This window comes from Lycorma delicatula, chromosome 1 (genome assembly GCF_047948215.1).
Source record: "Lycorma delicatula isolate Av1 chromosome 1, ASM4794821v1, whole genome shotgun sequence".
In the NCBI taxonomy this organism is placed as follows: domain Eukaryota; kingdom Metazoa; phylum Arthropoda; class Insecta; order Hemiptera; family Fulgoridae; genus Lycorma; species Lycorma delicatula.
Genome location: NC_134455.1, coordinates 247,120,824 through 247,146,668, shown reverse-complemented (window position 1 = coordinate 247,146,668; position 25,845 = coordinate 247,120,824). Strand labels below are relative to the sequence as shown.

At 31.3% G+C, this 25,845-nt stretch overlaps 1 protein-coding gene across 1 annotated transcript; it reads left to right on the top strand.

Annotated features, from left to right (window-relative positions):
* The first annotated feature begins 24,016 nt into the window (after positions 1-24,016).
* fd102C (forkhead domain 102C) lies at positions 24,017-25,159 on the top strand. The gene is made up of 2 exons (XM_075354345.1): positions 24,017-24,889; positions 24,923-25,159. The coding sequence occupies exons 1-2, from the start codon at positions 24,017-24,019 to the stop codon at positions 25,157-25,159; spliced, it is 1,110 nt and encodes a 369-aa protein (XP_075210460.1).
* Positions 25,160-25,845: the final 686 nt, after the last annotated feature.

Sequence of the window (25,845 nt, the reverse complement as noted above, 5' to 3'; positions counted from 1 at the left end):
TGTAGGGATTGACCAAGTAAACAAATACTCACTCGATCAGCTTTAACACCACCGTCATATAAGCCTATTTTAAAATATTTACGGCTGTAAAACTTTAGGATGTGTCGTAGAAATTTCCCTGACCTAAATTTTCCTGTTTGGTCACCTATCTACATACTACGTGCCTAATAATAATTTACATCTGATCTAAAGTTCCTTTCGTAGAAGATTCGATAAAAAAATTATACATAATTATTGGATTTTGATTTTATTACGTAAATCAGAATGTAATTAAATGTTATGTGCCAGTGAGGGAATTGATACACTAGAGCAACATAAAATAACATTTTCAAAAAAAAAAAACGATTTTTCGGAACATTATCTTACCAACAGCAGAACGGTTAATTATTTTGTCTCTGCAGAAGTTATTTTTTAAAAAAAATTCTATGAAATACAACTTTATCTTAGTAGTAGTAATCATTAGTTTTAATTACTCTGGTTAAATTTTGCATATAAAATCTTCTTTGTTTAAGGAAAAACAATCGTACTACGCGATCAGTTGAAGGAGTAAATCCGTGAAGTAGTTTCTTATTACCGTGGTGTATGGACCACATGAGTGAAGAAATCACAACCCTAACAACAGAAATAAGCTAACGGTAACAAGATAGGCTTATCAATAGAAAGCGTGTTCTCATGATATATTTAAGTAAAAAGCACTTCAAACGAATGAAGGCCCACCAAGAATAATCCTGTCATACCTACGTCTGTAGGCTTCCTATAATAACCTGACTTATTCTTTCTTCGCATTTACACACAGAGAACAGATCATTTACAAATAACACAGTCATAATTTTTAGTTACGAGATTTAATTAAAGAATCTATCTGTGGCGTTCCTTTTGTAATATTTAACCACTTATTAAAGCAATTGATCGGTTAATTAAAATGTTTGGCTGCCATTCAAATACTTAGTTTTTGTCGGTTAGAAAATTTACTACTAATGCTGCTATTTTGTTAAAAGTTACAAATATTAGGAGATAAAATTTTCCCTCAGCAATCGAATTATTTTTGAAGTAAATCCGAACTTCTCAAGTAGATGATTTTAAATACTAAAAATTAGTTAATCGTTTGTAAAAGTTTAATATTTATTCGGATCCTCATAAATTTACTTCTGAAATTGTAAAATTGATTATTATATTCATATCGTAATCAATAAAATTTATAAAAACTCGCATTCAATTTTAAAATTTATTACACTTCGTCCATGATGAACTTGATAAAAAATTTTTCAAGATAGAAATTTTCTTAAATTAATCTTTCGTGTTATTTTAAATGACGATTAACAATACAAAATCTAGTGACTTTTTTTTTAACATATTGTTTCATAATGTGAGCTAATTATTAAGTGTATGGTTCACTGTAATTCTATTTACGAGCTAGTGTTTACATAATTTCAAATAATTTATCTCTATACCTTTAGACTTTTTATCACTAATGATCAGTAATGTGGGTGATCAGTAGAATTTGTCAACATTATCATTTAAAAGAATCTATCTAAATGAAGTGAGATTTTCTTATGATCGTGAATAAATTTGAACTGCATTTAGTAACTAAATGCAGGAAAGAGGTGGAGAAAGGAATATTCAACATATTGTGTTTACAATTAATTGTTTTTAAAAAAAGATGACAACGCAGTTGTAGGACTTTCAAAGTCGTGTAATTGTTGTTTTTTTCTAATGCACGGCTTACACACACAACTTAATTTATATTTATAATTTTTATGAATATAATATTTTATCCTTTATTTAATTCAATGATTCTAACTAAAACGCGCGCTCATACCGTATTTAATTCGCGTGAGTGCGGCAGTAGTAGCGGCGACTGTCGGTACTAACTAAACTATTGTAATTTTACAACTTAAAATAAATTTCGCTATTGCAGTCGGCAGATATGTGCAGCCGCAAGGCTTGATGTCTTGCGAGCAATCAGTCAACAGGGCGAGAAGTGAACCTAGCCAGACGAGTTACTTTTTTCACTTTAAATATTATTCATTAATTTAATTCTACCCCTCACCTGTGACGAACACAACATAGCAGGCGACTGCAACAGCTGTAGGTCAATGCTACACTAGCGCTTCTTGTACTAAGTCGTACTAGTGACGCAGTATGCCCATTTAGCCACTTGTTTAGAACATTTTTTTTGAGGTGGGGTTGCGATTTTGCAAAGTTTTTTTATCGCAAATATTATTTTTTGGGTTATAAAGCTAGTTCGCCTCCACGTGGTGCACCCTGGATGAGCCTTAATGAGCTAGCAGATACTGGCAGTCAGACAAGCCAAGATAGGTTCTCCTGACCACGCAGTATTACGAACTGCAGTCCATGACGCTAGATATACCCAACAGTCCTTTTCAGGACTTGCCGACAAGAAATCTTGGACCGTCGGTCCGAATTTGCCACATAAATATGGAAAGCATAAGTTATTCTAAGAGCCAGCATTTATCGAAACTACTGAAGAACGACAATATTGATCTGGTCGCAATCCAGGAAACACATTGTAACACTGAGGAACAATCGCGGAAAAGAGGCAAAATACCTGGATATGAATTACTTGGTGCCACATACCATGATGCGTACGGCATCGCTACTTCGTTAGACGCGATATAGGAAACGCCACTCTCATCTCCACCTCCACGGGCAATTAAATTCATAATGTTGTAGTTAAAATCGGAAGTATAACAGTGTCCAGTATCTATAAACCACTAGCTGTCTCGTAACCTAAATACAAAATACAACCTCACCCTCCGGTCTACTTGGGGGATTTTAATAGTCACCACGAGCAGTGAAAATATAAGGATTGTGATGCGAACGGTGAGGTTGATGAGATGGGCTGAGGATGGGAATCTTAGTCTTGTCTTTGATGTTAAAGACCTATTTACTTTTAAATCAGCGGCTTGTATAACCCGGATCTATGTTTCACCTCAACTGACAGTAAAAGCCGGCCGCTGCTGGTCAATCGAAAAGTTCTCTGCGACTTTTCCCACAGCCAGCACCGTCCACTTATTATAGAGGCTGGTAGCCAAATTTAACTCGTGATCTTTGTACCCCGCCCTAGATGGAACTTAAAAAAAGGCTAATTGGGTAAACATTTCTAGAGAACTGGATAAATGCCTAGGCTAGATAGCATCAGTCAGTAAAAACTATAGCAGATTTATTGGAGCAGTAACAAGTACCGCTAAGAAGTGCATCCCTAGAGGGTTTCGCAGAGAATATATCCCAGGGTGGTCCCAAAACAGCGAAGTTCTCTTCCGAAGCTCCCTTGAGACAGGCGATCAAGAGGTGGCAGATGAGCTTCTCCATAGCATCGATACTGCAAGACAACAGAAACGGTCAGAAACGGTGGGAAGCCTGAACTTTCAGACCTCAAGACGTCATGCATGGACTCTGCTAAGATAATTAGGAAGCGGAGCTCCTATTCAGAGACAAAAAGCAAATGTCTCCCCAAACACCAAAGCGTCCCACATAGTGGGAATGTCCAGAGCACCAAGAGACAGGGCGCACACAATTGAGATAAAATGAGAACTGAGAAACTTGAGGAGAGAGGCGGGAGAGTCTGAGTACGCTCACCCTTTTACACTTGAAGAGATTGAGTTGGCGCTCAAAGATGTCGCTCCAGGAAAAGCACAGGATTAGATGTCACCAATCCGGAATTTTTATTAAACTGCGGAAAATACGCAAAACTTTGGCTGGTCAGATTCTTCACTGACATAATGCAGATCGGTAGCGTATCCAGAGAGTTCAAGCAATCGAAGGTAGTAGCCATTTTAAAACCAGCAAACTTACCTAAGAGCTACAGGCCTATAGCATTGCTATCAGTGATATATATTACTAGAAAGGCTTATCTACAACAGAATCTGTCAGAGAATATTTGATGTTATACCGACTGAACAAGCAGGCTTTAGGCCAAAACGAAGTTACACCGACAAAGTTCTCTCGCTCACAACGTACACTGAAGCGGGGTTCCAAAAAATTTAAAATTTCTGCTGCATTCGTTGATTTATCAGCCGCTTACGACACTGTCTGGAGAGAAGGCAGATTTGGAAGATCCTCCATGTAATCCCATATAAACTAGCAGCTCGCCTCCTTAATAATATGTTGAACGACAGAATGTTCAAAGTTATCATGGGATCCTATGTAAGCTCGCCGACTCACCAAGGATACTCAAGAATGGCCTACCACAAGGGTTGGTACTTGCGCCCCTCCTTTACAGCCTCTATGTTGCAGACATGCCAGAGACAAGATCTAAAAAGCATGGCTACGCCGATGACTGGGTGCTAACAACAAAATGTAGATCATTTGAAGAGTCGAAGGAGGTCCAGATGGCCGACTTGGAGAAACTGGGAAGGTACTTCTGAAGATGGCGCCTCCAACCAAGTGCTAGTAAAACAGAGGTGTAATGCTTCCATCTAAGTAACAAGTTCGCTAATAGGGAGCTTAAAATTCTATTAGAGAATACATAGTTCTTACATACAATAAGACACCAAAATACCTAGGCGTGACACTTGATAGAACGCTTTCATTTAAGGAGCACCTAATGAAAACTTCAGAGAAATTGAAAGAGAGAAACAACATTATACATAAGCTCTGTGAAACAATGGGGAGGAGCATCGGCTTTGCGCACATCGGCTCTGAACCTCGGTGAAAATCAAACTGTTTAACACATCACAGAAGTTTTCCCTAGGACAGCTTATTAAGGGACTCCTGAAGATTTCCTGATGGCGACTCCAGATTCAGTAGCTTATATTAATTTGTTAGATGTTTTTTTGTCATTTTTGACTGTAATCGATGTTGTGTCTTAGTGCCATACGCTAAATAAATGAATTACTTTTTTTAATTGTTAACAAATGTGCCTAAAAAAATATGACCTTAATTAAGAGAAATTTTGAGATACTGAAGATTACCTTGTACTACAGTCTCACCCCCTTGATCTGTTGAGTTGAAAATTTAATGGCACCAATACCCCATATGTAGAAGTAATCTGAGCAAGTTTGGTCAAAATCGGTGCTATAATTCTGGAAATATAATGTGATTTAGAGTCCAACACCAAACACACGTACATACGAATATTCGGAAAATTTCTATCCGGTTTTTTTTTTATCCGTTAGGTGTCAAAACGTCAAATCCGGTGAAAACCGCATATGTCCAAATTGGACCGATTACAATGCCTTCCCTTGTAGAGCTACAGCGCTATCTTGAAGGGAAATTAAAAGGGAAAGTGTAGTGTAAGTTCGGCAACAAGTTGGTGATCGAGACAGGTTCCAATTCCAAAAACTATTTTCATAGGTAAAAAGTCACAGCTTCGATAAGAGATTTAAGAAAAACAGGGTTATTGAAAATATTTTGCACTTCTAAGAATATTGAACGAGTAAAGCTTCTGTACTGCTAAGTGCAACTTATTTCCCAAGAAAATATGCTCCTTAAAATATCTAATCTAACAGTCTTCGCTGTACGCTTCATTTAGATTTTGCTTTTCAATTACAAAATCCAAATCATGAGACAACTGATTGCTATTAATAAGTTAAATTATTTTAATTTTTGCCAAAAAATGCGGAAGTTAATCCAAAAATATCCATTACTACTATTTTCACTTAACGAACCAAATTTCATGTCAGGGTTTTTTAAAAAGCAGAAAAATTCTCCAAAATCCCCATGATTAACCATAAAATAAACGCGAATACCACTACATTCAGAAAAAGTTACCGTGTTTTGTAATATCAGAACAAAAGGCATTATCAGCAGCACCTACTTTTAAAAAAAAAACGTCTGAAGGACGTTTAATAGATATTACTGCGGAGCAGCATAACGAGAACACTATGACTAGGCAATCTCCTGTTTCGTAAAAATGTACTGTAGATCATGCTACAAAACAACTCATATTAGTTTTGCTTGAATTATTTGATGGTTGCCTGATTTCTTAATGTATGCAATGACCTGGAAGATTATTCGGTTTTTCACACGCTGACTCTGTCTTGGTGGATATCGTAAATAAAATGCGGCGCTCAACGACTTTAGAGATAAAGATTAAAATTAAAGAATAAATTGAAGGTATCATACTAAAAATGCTACTAAACTTAAATAACGACTTGTAAATAACGTAAATAATGACTTGAGGTTCAGAGATTACAGCAATATATAGAAGAAATGTGAAGTCCTTGAAAAAAATTACTTTCAAAAAATTTAAATGACAACTTTTAAAAACTCCTTGTAGTAAGATTAGTAAGTACGCGTTTTAATTTCTTTCTCAAAAGGATTTTATTTCTAAAATAGGTAGCTAATTTTCCGTGCCGCACTCAGTATAAACTAACTTCAATATTTTTTACTTCCTTGTACGAAGTAAAGGAAGTATTGTGATCGCAAAACATTTCGGTTTTCAATTTTCAACGGAAATATCGATTTTGACCATCCCTGATTCCGTTTTGACTAGTTTCGGCGTGACTTCTGTACGTACGTGCGTATGTATCTCTCATAACTCACAAACGATTAGCCGTAGGATGTTGAAATTTAGAATTTAGGACTGTTGTCCTACTTGTGCACCTCCCTTTTTGATTGCAATCGAAATAAAAATTAAAATTTTAATTAATGAAATATTTTGATCTTAAAGGGAAAGCACATCGGTTCAAATCAGACTTTTGTTTTTTTACCTTTTTTTTAATTATTTTTTTTTAACTTTTCTATTTTTTAATTTAAATATATTGATTTAATAGTTATATTATTAAATTATTTAATAGTTATTAATTTAATAGTCATGTGGTATCCACATCAGATTTTCTTATTCTGTGCGCGCTAAAAAGAAAATGAAATAAAAATTTTAATGTAACCTAGGCTTCTACTGTTTTTAACATTATTTTATGAAAATTATTCACTCTTCAATCATATCCAATTAAAGGTAGACATTAACCCATGATTGTAAAAGAATTTTTATAATAAAATTCAATGATTAACAAAAAATTTTTTAATTATTAATGAAATAAAATTTTATGTACCTTTAAAAATGTTTAAAAGTAATTTAATAGGCATTACATATTTAATAGGCATACAGTATATGTAATATATTTGGTGAAACATCTGATTATTTAATAATAATTGAAAATTATAATTTAGAATCGCATTATTTTTGCATTTTCTTATCAAATTCTTATAAAAATTGTATGTTTATTTTTTTTAAATTCGTTTTTAAATAAAACGAATTATTTTTCTATCAAGAAATTACAATTTCTTGATGGAAAAATAAAATACATTTTTGAATTGTATTTAGTATGAAGTGATTGTTGAAATTTTTTTTTCACTTGTGCGTAATATGCACAAGATTTCTGGTGTGCATTTCAGATTTCTTGTGTGTCGTATAAGTAGAAATTAATAATAATTAAAGTATTCTGTTTAGTGAACTCCAGTATACCGGTTACAAATGTTAATTTTAACCTTATGTTGTAGAATAGTCAGTTCTTATTATTGGATTATTTGGTAAACAATTTATTTAAAGAGTAATAAAGGGACTTTTACTCTAACCTAATATTTCAGGTAAGAGTGTTGAATTAATAATTGTATAGATATTTTATGTTAATAAAAACTAATATTTCAGCAATTGTGTAACTGTCCACTTTTATTAAAAATTGGAGGATCGTATCTCACTTTCAAATGAAATAAGTGTAAATGAAAAGCACCAAAAATGTGTATATGTAATTTAATAGACGTTCGAGGAAGTCATGTGGTATCCACATCAGATTTTCTTATTCTGTGCGCGCTAAAAAGAAAATGAAATAAAAATTTTAATGTAACCTATATGAGGCTTCTACTGTTTTTAACATTATTTTATGAAAATTATTCACTCTTCAATCATATCCAATTAAAGGTAGATAATAATTTCTTTAGCTGTTCAAATGAGTAGCGCGCAGATCACAGTTTAATTAAAGTACAGCATACAACCACTTTTAATAAAACCTATAGCTTGTAAAAACGAAGTATGAAAGTATTAATTTACACTGAACGGTATAACCAAATGCTAAAATGTTCTGTGCCAGTGAAACTGCATTGAAAGGACAAAATGGAGCAATCTAGCACATGAAAATAAAAAAGAAATGGATAAAGGTAAGCTGAGATCATCTCTCCTTCTCATCTGCTCCCTTACTATATCTTGCTTCCTCTCTTTAAAATAACATGGAACAACACTCTTTCAGTATTCCTGTCTTTGTTACCTTCTTGCTATCTCTGTCCAAAGCCCCTGATCGTTATGACATACTATCTTTATTTTATATATATATATATATATATATATATATATATATATATAAAGCCTGCAATGAAAGGCAAGGGAAAGGGATTTAGCTGCAGAATACAACTACTTTTTAAAGTGGCTGCCGATAAATGCTTCTCCAATATCCGTCAATTTTGCAAAGGGCATAACAAAACGGAGAATCCATTTACTGTTCATCTGTCTGTAGGTGTAATCAGAATCATTTAACGGTAGAAGGCACAAAAAAAATTCTAATGACAATTCGATGATAAAAAAGTTGTACTACAGCGTTACAGGTTATTCTAGCGGGCTATTGGATAATCGTGGTAAGTTGTAATATTTATCACGGTAAGTTAAAATCAGTGATGCAGATAACAGTAATAATTGCTACAACAGAAATTATTCCATATATTACAATAATAATAATAATCACTGTATAAGTCGACAAATAATAAGTTAGATTATAAATAAATTAATTTATGCTAAAATCCAAAAGAAAAGAGAAAACTTAAAAAAACTGTTTATCGGTAATCACTCTACATCAGACAAGACGTTATCGGTTAGCTAAAAAAAAAGCGACAAACGAAATAGAAATGTTTAAATATCGAGCAAAATATTCTTCCCTCATAATAATAGCGATTACCTGCTTAAAAGATTTTTAATTTTCTATATGGTTTTTGTAAGGGAAAATGACTATAATAGTGAAACAATGACGGAATTAATTCTGGGGCGTTTGTTTGAATGTTAACCTTAGAACTAAGAGTTAAAAGGTTATCTAGCGTAGGTTTACTACATTATTTCAGAAGTTAAACTCATCGCATTAAGTGTAACAGTTTCTCTCATCGACTTTTGCACAATAACCTTAATGAATCACAATAAATTAGCTACTAAATCTATTGTAAGAATGACTTAGTGTGTTTAACCGAAGGATTAAGAAATTTAGATAAAGAAAACTGTGGGGTTCTGGCAAAGGAAATACGTGTACTATCGAAAACTGAACGTGCGAATTTATGATCCAATTTATTTCTAAAAGTAGTATATACAGCAATGATGAAGATAGGCTTTGCCATTTATGTTAAAAAGAAAATCTCTGATAGTGTGATTGAAACATGTTTTCCAAAAAATTATTTATTGTACTACGTTAAAATTAATTAATACTTTTACATAATAAGCACTTACGTTAAAATGTTTTAATTATCGGTGCTAATGCAGATATGTAGTCGGTGATATAACGAACATGAAGTTAAAATGACTTACGATAGAAAACGTACGGTGTCCGTAATTTTAAATAACATTTTTCAGTAGTTTTGCTCAAATGGTAATCGGGATTAACACTGGAGCACTGTAAGAAGAGCACTTCAGACTAGCGGATATTTGATTGAATCCAACTTATTTATACAATTCCATCGATTGCAATAATATTATTCGACGAGATCTATAAAACTTTTTATTATGAATGTTTTGTTTAATATGATTTTAATTTTGAAAATTTATGTTGAAAATATTACTCTTTTAGATCTTTCCTACGTTTGACAAAGGGAGATAATTAATTAAATGTTAAAAGCAACGCGGCAATTCAATTAAACACAACAGACAGCGGCCATTTGCCCGACCGACTATCGCTATTTTACTAGTGGCAGGAAATATAATTAATTTCCATGAAATATTTAGACTAGGGCACCACACCGGCCAGCGAGTTTACGCGGCTATATAAAGTTTGAATTCTATAACAGATACTGTTTATGTACTTCGTTTTTCTTTCTTCTTTCAACGAATATTTATTTACTCTAAATTAAAACGTATTAGTAACACGCGTTTACAACTGTAATACAGTTGTTTTACAAGTGATTAAAAAATGGTTTAATTAAAATATGAAATGTTTCCTCCAAAGAGAAAATATTATGAAAACTATTCAACCGGTTCAAGAGTACCAGAACTGTATTTTCATTTTTAGTCATCTGAAGTATTTATATTTAACTAGACGCAGGAAGAGACACAAATTAATAACCATAGAAAATTATAAAGCAACAAATTACGGGCAATTCTGGACTGTTCCACCGACCTAGATAGCTATCACTGACGAGAGTTCTCAAGATTCAGTGGTTCTAAATTATAGTAAATATTATAATAATTAATAATATCAGGTAAAATTAAGACTCAGTTAAATATATTACCCGAATTGAACTTTTTTACTGAGCCTTTGTACAAACTGTAGTGCTTTGCGCTGGGACTAGCCGGACTGTCACTAAAAAACGAGAGTAAAACAAAAAAAAAAAATACTGTTATTTGCTTACTTGTAATAGTAACTCATGAGACTAATCGTTTTGAGATATTATAAGATGAACGATCAGTTATTACTATACTACTTTTTTTGACTAAAAGAGAATTATAATTTTCTTTCATTTTCGTTTTTATATCATACTCATTTAAACTACATCTTTTATATTTGTTAAATTCTAACGATGATAAACATTTGATATGTCCATTACTATGATAAAAAAATAGTTAATCAGAAACTTGAAGGATGTCAAGTACCCGTATAATTTTCTCTGATCGTTCTATTCTTACGAGATCACATTCCGTATACATCCAGATACTTTGAACAGGTTTTACGAATCAAAGATATTAGGCAGCTGTCTTACTAGATCGAGCAGTGTGCGAGATTCTCTGTCTATTCGTATAGGTCTATTGACTATTTGTAAACTTTATTACCGTTTAAAAAGCATAACAAAGACGAATTGAAAATACTCTTATTTTATAATTTAGAAGATTTATAAATAAATTTTTAAAACAAACTTACTTACTGTTTACAGATATTCAAATTCCATTTTTAATTATTCATGCTTCTCTAATTTTTGTTATTCGAAATTAAGAAAAGACTGAAACACGTATGAAAACTGAATTTGTTGTTTAATAACTACAAAAATAATGGTTAACAATTATGAATGTTTTTAGTCTATCGGAGTTTGTTATATGAAATAGATGATATTATGAACACAGGGCATGCCGATTTTTGTCATATTAACTGACTTTTATATAAGTAAAAAGATCGAATTAAAACGACCATTTCAATTCTTGCTAAATATATTTTCAGCGCTACGAGGATAGGGCTGTCGGATCTAGTTTAATTGAAAATGCTATGCCTAAGCAGGAGCAAGAAATAGAACTATTTTACTAGTTTCTCACAGATTTAAAAACCACTTAGACAATAAATATCAATAAAATCTAATATCTCTACATGTAAACAAAATTGTAGCTTAATCGATGGGATAATAATTGTTAAATCAAAACAAACTTGAGTGCCCTACATCTTTTACACTCTCCCTCATTTGCACGCACTGGTAACAATAGAAAGAGGGAGTACAGTACTTTAGAAATTGAAATCGAGGCAGGCGGTTCGAGTTGAACTATGTTTTTATTATGCCCTAGATCTTTTATAAATAGAATAAATAAACAATTGTTAACGCCTGTGTTGTATTCGTGTCAGGCTGGCATACGACGAACGATTTTTGTTGGTCGAATATAACAACCCCTTGAAATAACTAGTTGTGGGAAAGAACTGAAATTTTGCGGTGATACAAAAGGGTTGAATATATTTAGAGAGAAAGAGAGAGTAAGAAAGACAGAAATAAAAAAAGAGAAATGTGCGCAGTGAATAAAGACAGGAAGAAAGAAAAGAGATAGAGAGATTAACACAAAATGGAAACAGAAGTAGACGGGTGAACGGAAAACGGAGCAACCGAGTTCACTGTAAAGCTGCCGCGATTCAACACACGATGCGATATACAATACTCACAGAAGAATATATGTGTATACACACATACATTCTGTATATATATTTGCTTGCTAGTTCAGAGGGGTGTGGTTTTCCTTCATTCCCTCTTCTCCATCGGTTCTCTCAGTCGGTCAGTTTTCCACTCTTTTAAATCTTTCTTAACTAATTAGTCATTTCTATTAGAACGATATTTTTAAATTATATTTCTGAATCTTTTTTGCCACAAATTTTTTTGTGTAATGTTAACTTTTCTATAAGAACTCTTATAGTATTTTTTTCATACAAATTCTTCGACATTGAATAATTATTACTAAATTTAAATACTAGTTAATTGAATTCAAATTTTAATCGATTATTGATTTTTTCACAACCGTAGGTACAAAAAATTATATTTTGATAAATCTTTAAAAACTTATAAACCTATGAGTTCTGTCGAATCAACTTCAGTAAAACGCACGTGATATTTTTACTTCCTTGTTCGAAGCAAAGGAAGTATTGTGATCGCAAAAATTTCGGTTTTCAGATTTCAACGGAAATATCCATTTTGACACACCTGAATCCATTTTGACTAGCTTCGGCGTGACGTCTGTACGTATGTATCTCGCTCGCATAACTCAAAAACGATTAGCCGTAGGATGTTGAAATTTTGAATTTAGGATTGTTGTAACATCTACGTGTGCGCCTCCCTTTTTGACTGCAATCGACTGAACAAAAAAAGCACAAAATCCAAATTTTTTTTAATTTTTTATTAACCGTATTAATAAGCTCTCATTGAAAGCTTTTCAACGACATACATAACTGGTACTTATTTTCATTGTTTCCAGAGTTATAGCCAAGCGAAATTTTAATTAATGGAATATTTGGATCTTACAAGGGGAAGACACATCGGTTCGAATCAAACTTCATCTCCTTTTCTTTTTAACTTTTTTTTTTTTAATTTAAATATATTGAGTTATTAATAATTATGAACCTCTGATTGTAAAAAAGGTTTACAATAAATAATAATTCAATAATAATACTAAAAAAAACCGTTGAAAAAAAAAACAGAAGTTATTAATGAAATAAAATTTTACGTATTTTTAATTTTTTTTAAATGTGTAAATGTAATTTAATAGGCGTACGAGGAAGTCATGCGGTATGCACATCCAATTTTTTTTTCTAAACTGAAACCGAATTATAGATTATAGCATATATGTTTAAAATATTACTCGGAGCTTCTTTCGTCTAGAAGAAAAATTATTATTTGAAACGTTCCATAAAAACATTTCTTAATATAAACATCTGCCAATAAGCTCAAAAGATTTGCTAAAAGATTTGCTATTTTCTCCGCACTATCTTTTTTAAGTCCGAGAGAAGGCTCTATCCCATTCTGAATGGAAAGTGGTTATTTAACGTTTTTATCGGTCAGGGTGCGTTCTATGAGAAAGATTTTCTCTGTTACTTTCAGGCTGATTTAAGATATTGATTTTTTTCTAACAAATATTTTTGTGTTTGTCATTTTCTTCTTTTCAATACATAGAAAGAATTTCAAAAAAGAAAACTTTACGATACTATTTAGTATATAAAATGAATAAACTCTGTGATTTCTGAAAACCTCGGAGCAGTAGCTTCTCAATTTTTTCTCTGAAAGCTTCTAGAGGCACCTGATTTTTTTAGATTAATTTGTAAAGTTGAATTATTTCCGCAACTGCAGAATTTCGAAATTTTGACCGATTGTGGTAAAACAAAAGGAAAAACTTACAACTTCACGGACAGCGGGATACATTTTGTAGATTATCCCCACAGATGTATTACAATGACTATCGATGTTTACACATTCTTTAAATCTTGTATACTATTACCGGCGACTCTATAAAAATCAGCAACTCTATAAAAATCCATTCCCCCTTTTATAATTTTGTTAAAATTAACTTGTGTTTTATTTACACATTAGTATAAAGTACACATATTTTTTGTACAGGTAGATCTGCATAAAAATACATTTTGTTTTTTACTACTTTGTTTCCAAGTTTCGATTTTAAGTTCTCTATTGAAGTTTCAATTATAAAACTTAAGACCATTAAAATATTAATAATCTTAAAAACTATGAGAACGTGTGTTATAAAGCAAAATATAACAGAGTATATCTGCTTAATTTGTAATTTAAATCGCTAAATAAATTCGGTTACACGAACATATGTATCCATTAAACTAAATAAGCACTTTATTGTAAGAAAAAAATGTTAACCGAATAGTCTACAATAAACTAGATATTTTTTATACAATTACAGTTAGTTAGTATTCGACAATATTTTTAGTTCAGAAATCACTCATTATTCTACCTTATTTTACATTCAGCTCAATATTTGCTATGTTTAGAGTAATTTCCAATAACAGAGGTTTATTATGATCTAACAGCTGAAAACTATCCTCATTATTCGTAGAATAATTAAGAAATAGAATATATTTTGTTTGAATTAATTTATAATAACAGTAATATTTTTATAAATAATAACTACGTGTAATAATATAAATTTATTTGAAATAACTATGCAAGTATCATTTTGGGGAAAAAATTCAATCCAAAACCAGAGGTCCTAAATCATTCTTGCTGAAAATACGACTTGTATGATGCTATTGCAAACGCGTAATCAATGAACATCGTTAATCTATTTCACCACACCTACCGTTTTTACGCGAGTGCTGAGCTTTACCGCCGACCGTTAAATGTCGACAGTTTATTATAGAAAGTCGAACGAACCCGACATAATAACTTAATACTTCTGGGTGATATTACATAGTTCTGGTGGTATTAATAAGTTCTGGTGATATTACACAGTCTACTTAATAGCCTGAGTGGTAATCTTTTCTATACAAAAACCAGTATATACTGATATAATGATAAAAATAGGCCTAATATAAATATTTACAGTTAGGATAGCTTCTGCCGTAACCGTAAAATATTCATAAATTCGTCCATACTTTTATCTGTATGAAAGTTATAAAAAAAAGATTTGAATTCTGGTCGTTTCATTATTCCTGTTTATTTAGTGGTAATGAGTATTTAGGTGTTACGCGTCATGTGAAAGATGTAAAACAAAAACTAGTGGAAACGCTCACATACCTGTATCTTTAATCACAAGATGAATGATCTATACGATAAGTTGATGTGTGCCAACTTATATTTTTTTAGACGTATAAATTAAATTTGCAGTATAGGTTTATGCTCAGAAATTATGGTAGTTGGGATTATATTACTTATACTTTAATACTTATTTAAAATATTAATTTTTTGTTTTTGAAAAGATAGTCGTAATAGTAGATAGTAGAAAAATAGTAGTAAAAAAGATATTAGATAGTAGTAGTAATTTGATTCCTGTCTTCTAGTACATTTAAGTTTAAAATTTACCTACATGCTAGTTCCCTATTCCGAACTACCTTTTCCTAAGATGTCGCAACCTAATGTCGCTTAAAAAATAATTTTGATTTAAAAATTCAATTGAATAAAAAATAAAAAGAATAAATTTGAATTAAAAAACCGTACTTGAAAAGACATTATTAAAAAACCTTACATCTGGTTATAGAAGACTAAGACAACGATGAGTATCCATCCACAAATGAATGATCTATATAAGAAAGCTAGGAATTTAGATGCTGCATTAATATTGTCTGTTCCGCTTCCAGAATAATGATACTCACCGTTCCTGTCATTTTTCGCTCTGAATAAAATAGGAATAAAATAAATTTAAATCCACAAAATTTTTTTTCTCCTTTAATAAAGTAGTTAGCAGAAATAACTTGAATTATACAAAACCTTACAATTCCTAACAAAAAATAAGAATTAGCTTATCTCTTCATCATGAGATAGTCTACTTTTTTTTATGAGTACAGAAAGACTCTCAAAGTTTTTTCCTATTTTTATCTAATTATTTTATGCCCTTATTTTGGTAATGATCGCCTAGCTAAACAATAATTTAGGTAATTTCTCTTGTATAAAATTTATTTTAGTATTAATATTATAAATATTTGAAATTCGGTGAAGATTTTAGTTTTAGATTGTATATTACAAACAACTTCTAATGTTATACTTCAAAATATTTGATGTAGAAAAGCTTTGTGATTTTTCGCAATAAATGTTGTTATGTAATAAAAAGACTCGAAGAGAAATACCAGTGTTATGTGTGAATGTACATGTGCGTATCAGAGACAAAGAGTCTACACGTAGTAAAGATTGAGATGGAAAGAATGTAAAAGAGAAAATGTGAGCATCAGATACAGCAAAAACGTGAAAGAGAAAGAAAGACAGAACTGTCTTCTCAGATCTTGTTCTTTTATTTGGGGTCAGACATCGACACCGGCCCCTCATAAAAGTAATGAGTGGGGGAATAAGGCGGGGCTAAATCTATGGCGTCATGAAAGAGGAGAGGTAAATAATGTTATGCTATTGGCTGAAGCCACTTCGATATCACTAAAGACACCCTCCCTCCAAAAGCGAGTACTTTTTGACGCTCACTCACACGCTGGAGCAACATTATACCTAAACATCTCCCTACAACACAACCCCTACAAATGCAAAGCAGGGGAAGAGTATATACAGTTATTGTTTACTTGTTTAGCTGTAATAATTTTGAATTTACATCAACTAGAAATTGGACTAGTTTTTTATCTTATAATAAATTCATAACATGAAATATGTCAATCATTATTTTATTTCACTGACTTTAAATAGAATATTTGTTCAATTTGAACCTTTAACTTCATGAAAAATTTAAAGCGTTATTATAAACAATAATTTTTTAAGTGTTTAAAAAGTAGACCATTACGATAGTTAATTTTACTTATGCAAATTATAAGATTTAACCGACATTTAGCTGTACTTAAATAAGAAAATCGAAAAATAAAACTGTTTTTAGAATTCTTAGACGAAAATCTCTAAGGTTAAAGAAAATACATTACTTCTCTAGTTTCTCTTTTCTCAAAACAAAAAGCTATTAATAGATAATTAACAGATATATAATAATAACAGATAATTAATTCTTTACTAGTCATTTATAATAATAATAATAACTTTTGCACATGATAAAAAAAAACATAGGCTCCATTTTTAAAACCATTAGTTAAGTGGGAACCAACTTTTCATTAAATTATTTCAAATAAAAAATAACCTTTTAGGTTATTTTTTGCTCTCAATACTTATTTAAATTCGGTGAAGATTTTAGTTTTAGATTGTATATTACAAACAACTTCTAATGTTATACTTCAAAATATTTGACGTAGAAAAGCTTTGTGATTTTTCGCAAGAAATGTTGTTACGTAATAAAAAGACGCGAAGAGAAATACCAGTGTTATGTGTGAATTTACATGTGCTTTTAATATATTTGTGGTGAATAAACATTTTTTTTGCATTTTTAAATAGTAAATATTTTTAATTTTTTTACAATCACGGGTTAATAATTATTAAATCAATATATTTAAATTTAAAAATAGAAAAGTTAAAAAAATAAAAAAAGTTAAAAAAAGAAAAGATGAAGTCTGATTTGAACCGATGTGCCTTCCCTTTAAGATCAAAATATTGCATTAATTAAAATTTTAATTTTAATTTCGATTGTAATCAAAAAGGGAGGTGCACAACTAGATGTTACAACAGTCCTAAATCCAAAATTTCAACATCCTACGGCTAATCGTTTTTGAGTTATGCGAGATACATACGTAAGTACGTACAAACGTCACGTCGAAACTAGTCAAAATGGATTCATGGATGGTCAAAATCGATATTTCCGTTGAAATATGAAAACCATAATTTTCCCGATTTCAATACTTCCTTTATTTCGTACAAGGAAGTAAAAAAGCAAATGCGTCTGATGGACTGATGGTTAAAAGGTTTCTATTGTATACAATTAATTATTGAAAGTATTTATATTTTTAAAAGAAAAGATTATTGACATTACTGGACTTATTAACCTAAATAACTGACAGCAGTTGCAAATTTAATACCTTCTGATTTTCTTCTACGTTTGCTATATAAAGTAAAATGAAACAATATCCTTGTTTCTCTGCTAATATATTATGAGTAAAGTTAATTGTTATTAGACGTCGCTAATATAAATCTTGAAATTTTTTTTAATCTGTCTGCTGTAAATGTAGGTTTCAAATAGATTTTTTTTTAATTCATCAAATAAATTCGAAACTTTTGTATGGAGATTCTGAACAATATAAAAGTGCCATACCTGAACGGATTTCGAAACAAAGATCGTTTGAATGGAAGTCTGAGTAGTAACCCCATCAACACGGAGGTCGACGGAATTTAAAAAGAATCAAAGATTACTTTTAATTAATTTTAGTAAATAATAAAATTAATTATAATGTAAGCATAATATTTAATATTGGTCTGGAGACTTTATTTAAAAATAGCCTACTGACAATTCAGACATACATGGCAGTTGCAGAAAATATTCATCGCTCAGCTTTATTAAATTATCAAACTCTCCTTAATTTTCTTTTCCCTTAGGCGCTTAAGGTATTTATTTTATTGATGTGTTCTTATTATTTTGGCTAACTTCATTGTTACGGAGTTAGTGTTTAAAATGAGGAATTGAGTGTGCAAAGCGTTTATCATACCACACTGCTCACGTAGGATTAATCTTAACCAGTAAATTAGATAGTCTTAGATACTGATTCTCAAACGTTTTCGCCTACTGCCAACATTGAGAATCAAAATTTTTCTAGCGTCCCTCAAAATTTGTAAACTTACCATCTGTTAAAAAAATTGCAATTACTGTTTTTAAGATGTTTTTATTTTTTCTACTAGTGTAGTAGGTATTTAATTTTAGTTTAGAGTATCAGGAAAACATATTTTTTTTTTTTTTTTTTTTAAAGTTAAAAGAAGACATCGATTTATGGCAAACTGATGAAAGGTTAAATAAATTAAGAAAATAAAACACCATTACATTTTAAAGGTTGGTGTAAAATAGAAAAATTATTCTACATCACATAAGATAAAAAGAATTCATAAAATAGAATAAATATAAACTATAGGTGATAATGAAAATAAGTAATTTGTTCAAAATGGTAGAATTTTTGAAACAAAAAAAAATTAATGTTCCCATCAAATCCTTCTACGATGGATTTATGAAATAATGATAAATAGTCGGTATAAGTTCTGTCATAAAATTTCTACAGAATTAATAAATAATTACATTTTCAAAGACTTAAATAAAAATAGTTATTTACATCGAATTAATTATTTAAATCTGTTTTAGATTAATCAATGAATTTATAATTAGTTCGATATTTGGGAAGTTAGATTTTTGGGCTATGACACTCAAATATTTCGGACTAAATAAAAATAAAAAACAAAGCATTGTATCAAGTTGACCAAATATTCAACACGAACAACTTAATATAGTAACAAAAATAGAAAAGCGAAAAAATGTAGTTACTTGTATAGATGCAAGAGTAGAGTTAAACCCACCGGGTTTATCTAGTGGTGAACGCGTCTTCCCAAATCAACTGATTTGGAAGTCGAGAGTTCCAGAGTTCAAGTCCTAGTAAAGGCAGTTTTATACGGATTTAAATTCTAGATCGTGAATACCGGTGTTCATTGGTGGTTGGGTTTCAATTAACCAAACATCTCAGGAATAGTCGAACTGAGACTGTACAAGACTACACTTCATTTACACTCATACATATCATCCTCATTCATCCTCTGAAGTAGTACCTGACGGTAATTCCTGGTAGCTAAATTAGTAATTGGTAATTCCTGGTATCATCATTTATTTTATTAAAGTAGGTTTACTTACAATAGATTTTCTAGATGTTTTTTTAAGACAAAAGATACAAAATTACAAACAAAAAACATTGATCTTAATTTCCAAATAATTCAACTATATCAATAACTCTGAACAGAGGTAAAAGCAGCAGAGCTTTTTAAACTTACACTCATATTTTTACCTCCTCATTCTTAGTGAGAGAGCTTAAAACCTACAAAAACGAATAGTCGTATCGTGTACCAGATGAAAGTTTGTGAAGACCACACTATGGAATAATTCCTGAAGTGCTAATATGATTATTAGCACTTAGGGAATTAACACTTTCAGTAGTTTGAAAGGTCTGTAAGTGAAACACAAGTAATACGCTTGTTTTTTTTTTTTTAGAAAAAAAATTTTAATAGATTAAGGTCTAGCCGTAATTGTTAAATATTTACTTTATGGGTTCCATTTTCCGATAGTTTTACGTTTGTTATTTATTGATTTCTAATTACTTCCGAATCCTTAACAAGCGAAATTAGGGTAACGCAGCTATAATAGCTTTTATAAAAAATGTAATAAACTTGAGAAGCGTGCGTAATAATTTCAAATTCAAAGAGAGTGGACACACATAAATGCAAAAACCACAGCACCATACGTTTAATGTCTTATTCATCCAAAGTAGCCTACTAACGAGGATGATTTTATTTAAAACGACAAACAGAACCAAATTTTACTAAAAAGCCTTTTTAATAACGTCAAAGGGTTTTCAGTTGTCCTTACGCCACCTTCTGTGGTCGGTGCTTCTGTTCTCACCCTGGTGATGACTGATATTACTGCCGGTTTTCTTTAACATTAATCCAACAGAAAAATATTTAGACCTAAATAAAGTTTATTTTTCTAAATAATTTTCACGCTGACGACATTTTTTAGACAAAGATATAACAAATACGAATGGTAATCTACCCGTAGATTAGATTAATATATTGCACATCAACAGGAGTTACACGAAGGCCCGTTTCAGGAAGTATTTTTAATAATGCCGATACACCCAAAATCTGGTTAGCAAGTTTTACTAGGGACATAGAAGATTTTTTCCGTGATTTAACATTTTCGGTATTTAATATCTTCAGAATATAAAAACCGTTTTTGAACATTCTTTGCAGTCCCACAATTATGTACATTTATAGAGGAATACAAAATAAATGGGGAAATATTTCTATTTATACACACACACACACATATATATATTTTTTTTCAGAATATATATATATATATATATATAAATAATACTCGTAATTATCTTAATAATATTAATATATACCAGGTGTTTGCTACGTGCACCTGGTAGCTGTAGGCAATTACTTTATTTATTTTATTTTTTTTATTATAACATACAGTTTGCAAATACATTAATCGATAATTTAATGATTATTTTTTCCAGATTATAGATTCTCACAAATCCATTGCTCATAATTTTATCTCAGGAAATGGCTGTTTTGTTATGACTTGTTATAGTTATTAAAGGTGAGATATTTCAAATTTGAAACTTATTTATTACCAACACTCGCAATATTGTAGGTACAAACTTAAGAAATTGTATATCAATATTAATTAATATTAGTAATTTTATATAACAATAGGTAAAGCTACTTTCAATAATTTTAAAAAATCCAGAAGCTAATCTTGCTAAACAGGATTTAACCAAAAGCTGTCCCTAGGGTAGAGGCTTATATACTGACAAAATAATAGCACCTTAGATTTAACTCTTGATCAGATTTTTTTTGTAATACTTTAGGATATATCAATATTTTTCATTAATTTTTTTTTTAATTTTGACAGTATCATCATTTATTTTATTAAAGTAGGTTTACCGCAGTAGGTCTTCTAGATGTTTTTAAGACTTTATCCAACTTAATTATTTTAAGAAAAGGTTTCGAAGATAACATTTAAAAATAAGGGAATAACCTTTAGAATTTTTCTTTAACTAATTAATTATTTAAAGGTTAATATAAATTAATTTTTTATTCTAAAGAGTAAACAGGCTAATAAGTGTGTTGCAAATTTAGTATTCTTACAATTGTCACCGCTTGTCATTACTGAAAAAAATTAAAAATTTTGCCTTAATAAATTCGTTTGGAAAGTCAGCAACTAAAATTCAAATTCCAACCAAAAACAAAATCCTTAATAAAATATTTTAAGACTATAATTTTGTCCAGCCCGGCTAACAAATACTCATTAACCGGTACTGTAAGCCTGTGTTTCAAAAAGGAGTGGAACTGACTGTCTGGCTGTTACTGAGTAATCGTGACCTAGTACAACTGCTTAATCAGGCTTAAACTTTTCATAAAACCGGATGATTATATTAATTTCATTGGTGTATAAATCAAGGGTACAATACAATTATGAAGGAAAATCTGACAATTCATAACATATTACTGACAAATAAACTAATACCTTATGATAATCTGAACAGCTGTGTACCATCGCTGTAGGCAAACGTATTCTGAACAGAATATTGAACGACACGGTAACTTTATCGAGTGATAGATTAAATAGTAAAGTACAGTACTTATGTGAAACGGGTGCGTGTTAGTGTAGATACAGAATATTTCATTTAAAAACATTCATAATATATACATGCGGATAGCAGAATACAGGCTTCCATGTATCTAGCGTTTTCTGTATAAGGGGAGGTTGTATATTTAAAATTAATATTATACAATCTTTGCTTATGAAAAGCAAGCATCAAGCTTTCAGAGTCTAATTTGGATGCTGTATATAATGTTAAATTTACAATCAAGGGAATGGAAGTGAGAAAGACGGTGATATACAGAGCGAGATGGATAAACGACGGTGTGAGTGCGATAGCGTGAGGTAGAGGCCTTATTAGAAAGAAATCAGTGTGGCAGTAGGGCGTGTCATGCGGATCGTGTCCCTCCCGCCCCGTACCTCATGCTACGTCGGTGTTAGACCAATCGGAGAGCGTTTAACCCCTCTCCATTTTATTATTGTGTTCAAATATTTTCATGTTCTCCTCCTCTTCAAAATACAAGGGAAACATACACATAGGGCCGTGTTTGTGCATTGTTAGAGTGACTCAAACTGTTAGTCCTACTCAGAAGGAAACCAGTATCGCTTGGGACAGCCGGTCAACGATACCCGCAACATATGAACTCTTCGTGCGTGTCATCAACGATTATATCACATGTTATTATTGCCATCGTTGTCGACAGTGGTTAATTATAAAATTAGAAAACTGTTAATGGACTCTGTTACTTTCAGTATGAGTTAGATATATTACGGGTACTAATAATATATATTTTTTTATTTTTTCGTCTAAAATAAATTAATTTATATTAAAATTCTGATTTTTTTATTATTTGAAAAAAGTGCTGTAATACAAAGTAATTATTGAAACGAGTGTTACTTCTACGTTAAAAGTATAGTGTTTTTTAACGATAATATTCATCGGTATGTATGCAATTTTATAAATTACTGGTATCATTGTACTTGTTACGGACTTCGAGGATGATTGTAATAGTTTATACCAAACATTATTTAATATAATCATTATAATACCAAATAAACTGGATTTATAATTATGGTTGCCTAATACAAATAACAGAGTTATGAATACTAACCTACACGATTTCATTATTATTGATAAGGTATAGTTCTTTGAAGAACTACATTCGTCTTTGAAGATTAATTTTCGTAGGCCGATCCAAACTGAAACTGAAGAAAAACACAAGAAAAAATTATAAAAACAAATTTTTTTTTAGTATTCAAAACAATTTTTAATTTTATAAAACTTGGTTTTATATTTCAAAAGAATTGTTCAATTTTAATCGTACAAAAAATATAGTTTTAAATTTAACAATAATTACCGTAAATCAGAAGATTAAACGTCAGAATAATTAATTGTATTCTACAAGGAAATTCGATTAGGTTTCAAGGTATTTGAATAGGAAATTCAAGAAGTTTCAACATAAGTTAAGTTTCAGAACTGCTCTGAGTTATATATTCTTTGACTGATTTTTAAATTATATTGAATGTTTCAGAGATAAATAATACTTCACTTTTCATATTTACTGGGGTTTAATATTTTAATTATAAGTTTTAATATGAATATTACCAGAAAATTATAAAATTGAAACGCCTAAATATCGCTCTTCTGTTAATACCGTTTCTAATTAAAGAATGTTTCAATAGCATCATTCTCATGGACGTTAATATATAGACATTTAAAATATGTGTAGTACTGGAAATGAAAACTCATCCCCTCCTCCAAATCCGGCAGCAATAATTCCGTATTCACCGCAATCAAATTTAAAAATTATTTTGGATCCGTCAACAAGTTCTACAACTGCCACGACGACCGCACAAGTTTTACCCGGTAACGGTGGTGGAGGGGGTGGGGGAAACGGAAGTGGAGGGAGTGGAAGTGTTTTGTTGCAACCGTTAGATCATTATAGATTACAATTGTATAATTATGCTGTACAAGCGGAAAGATTACGATGTCAACAGTTTTTACCGGTAGCTGGGTCGACTCAGTATCCGACATTATGTCCTCCTTACCCGGCTTATCCACCGAGATTAGCGTTATCGATGTCGTTATTTCACCATAGAGTATTTCAACCGGAAGAACCTAAACCTCAACATAGTTATATCGGCTTAATAGCGATGGCTATTTTGAGCTCACCGGAACATAAACTGGTATTATCTGACATTTACCAGTACATACTGGATAATTACCCGTACTTTCGAACGAGAGGACCCGGATGGAGAAATTCAATCAGACATAACCTATCGTTAAACGATTGTTTCGTTAAGGCCGGGAGAAGTGCAAACGGTAAAGGCCACTATTGGGCGATACACCCCGCAAACGTGGAAGATTTTAAAAAAGGTGATTTTAGAAGAAGAAAAGCTCAAAGAAAGGTTAGAAAACACATGGGATTAGCGGTGGACGACGACGGTAACGATTCCTCTAGCCCTCCGCCGGTAGCTTTATCGCCCCCGCCGCCGGGAATATGGGCGCCCGTGTTTCCAACCTTTCAAACAAACGTCGTGCCGAGAAAAAGACAATTCGACGTAGCGTCGTTATTAGCGCCCGATGACGATCCTGTTAAAAAGAAATTATCTTACAGCAGCGGTGAGGAAGAGGAAGAAGAAGTCGACGTGGTAACCAGCGCCGTAGTCGAACATAAAGTTCCGACCGCCGGTCTACCTCCACCGAGTCTGTGGCCCTACCAACCTCCAGCGTTTCCACTCGGACCGACAACACCGTTAGCGGTCGATCATTCGCTCGTCGCAAGATATTATGAACAAGCAAGAAGATTGCATCTTCAAAAGCAACAAAAAGATAGACTTTCGACTTCGGAAGATGCGACTTAGGTTTTTCGTAACTCTGTAACGGTGAGTATTATGTTTATCGTACTTTTACATTCAAATTATATAACGTAAACAAAATGATTTTTCTAAGTAAGTTGTGTTTGTACCAGCGTAATAACTATTTAAGCAAAAAGAAAAGCCTCTGTCTTACTTCAAAACAATTTTTACTTTTAGAAATGGAATCAAAAGAAATGCGTCGTCTCATATTTTATCAGTACGCTATTTCTAAGCAATAAAAAAAAAATACTTTAGTATAATATTAGCTGTATAAAAAGCAGAGCTAACTCTGCTTTTTGTAATAAACAGAAATTTTGTATTTTTACGCGGAAAAAGTTTTACGATGCAGCAAGTTAGAATGTTCTTTAATTTAATTATTATATACTTATTGTCTAATTACATTCATATTAATAAACACGTATAACATGATAAAAAAAGCCTTAAAATCTTTCTAAGATATTTTCACGTAGGTCAATCAACATATCATAATAAAGTTTTGTCCATAATATTGTCCGACTAATTCTTTTTTAATGAAATAAGATAGTACTTGAAAAAAATAAGTGTGCAATAAACGATAAAAATATTCCACTTTTGAAAAAAGGAATGTTCTGAAATGAAGGCTATTTTTATATTTTAGATAGTAAGGTATTGATGTAAAAGCTCGTAATATTTTTTTGGTTTTAATACGAACT

Coding starts and splice junctions, on each gene's coding strand:
- fd102C (XM_075354345.1), top strand. CDS start 24,017: ATGTGTAGTACTGGAAATGAAAACTCATCCCCTCCTCCAAATCCGGCA. Junction 24,890..24,922: donor TAGCGCCCGATGACGATCCT/GTTAAAAAGAAA, acceptor AGCAGCGGTGAG/GAAGAGGAAGAAGAAGTCGA.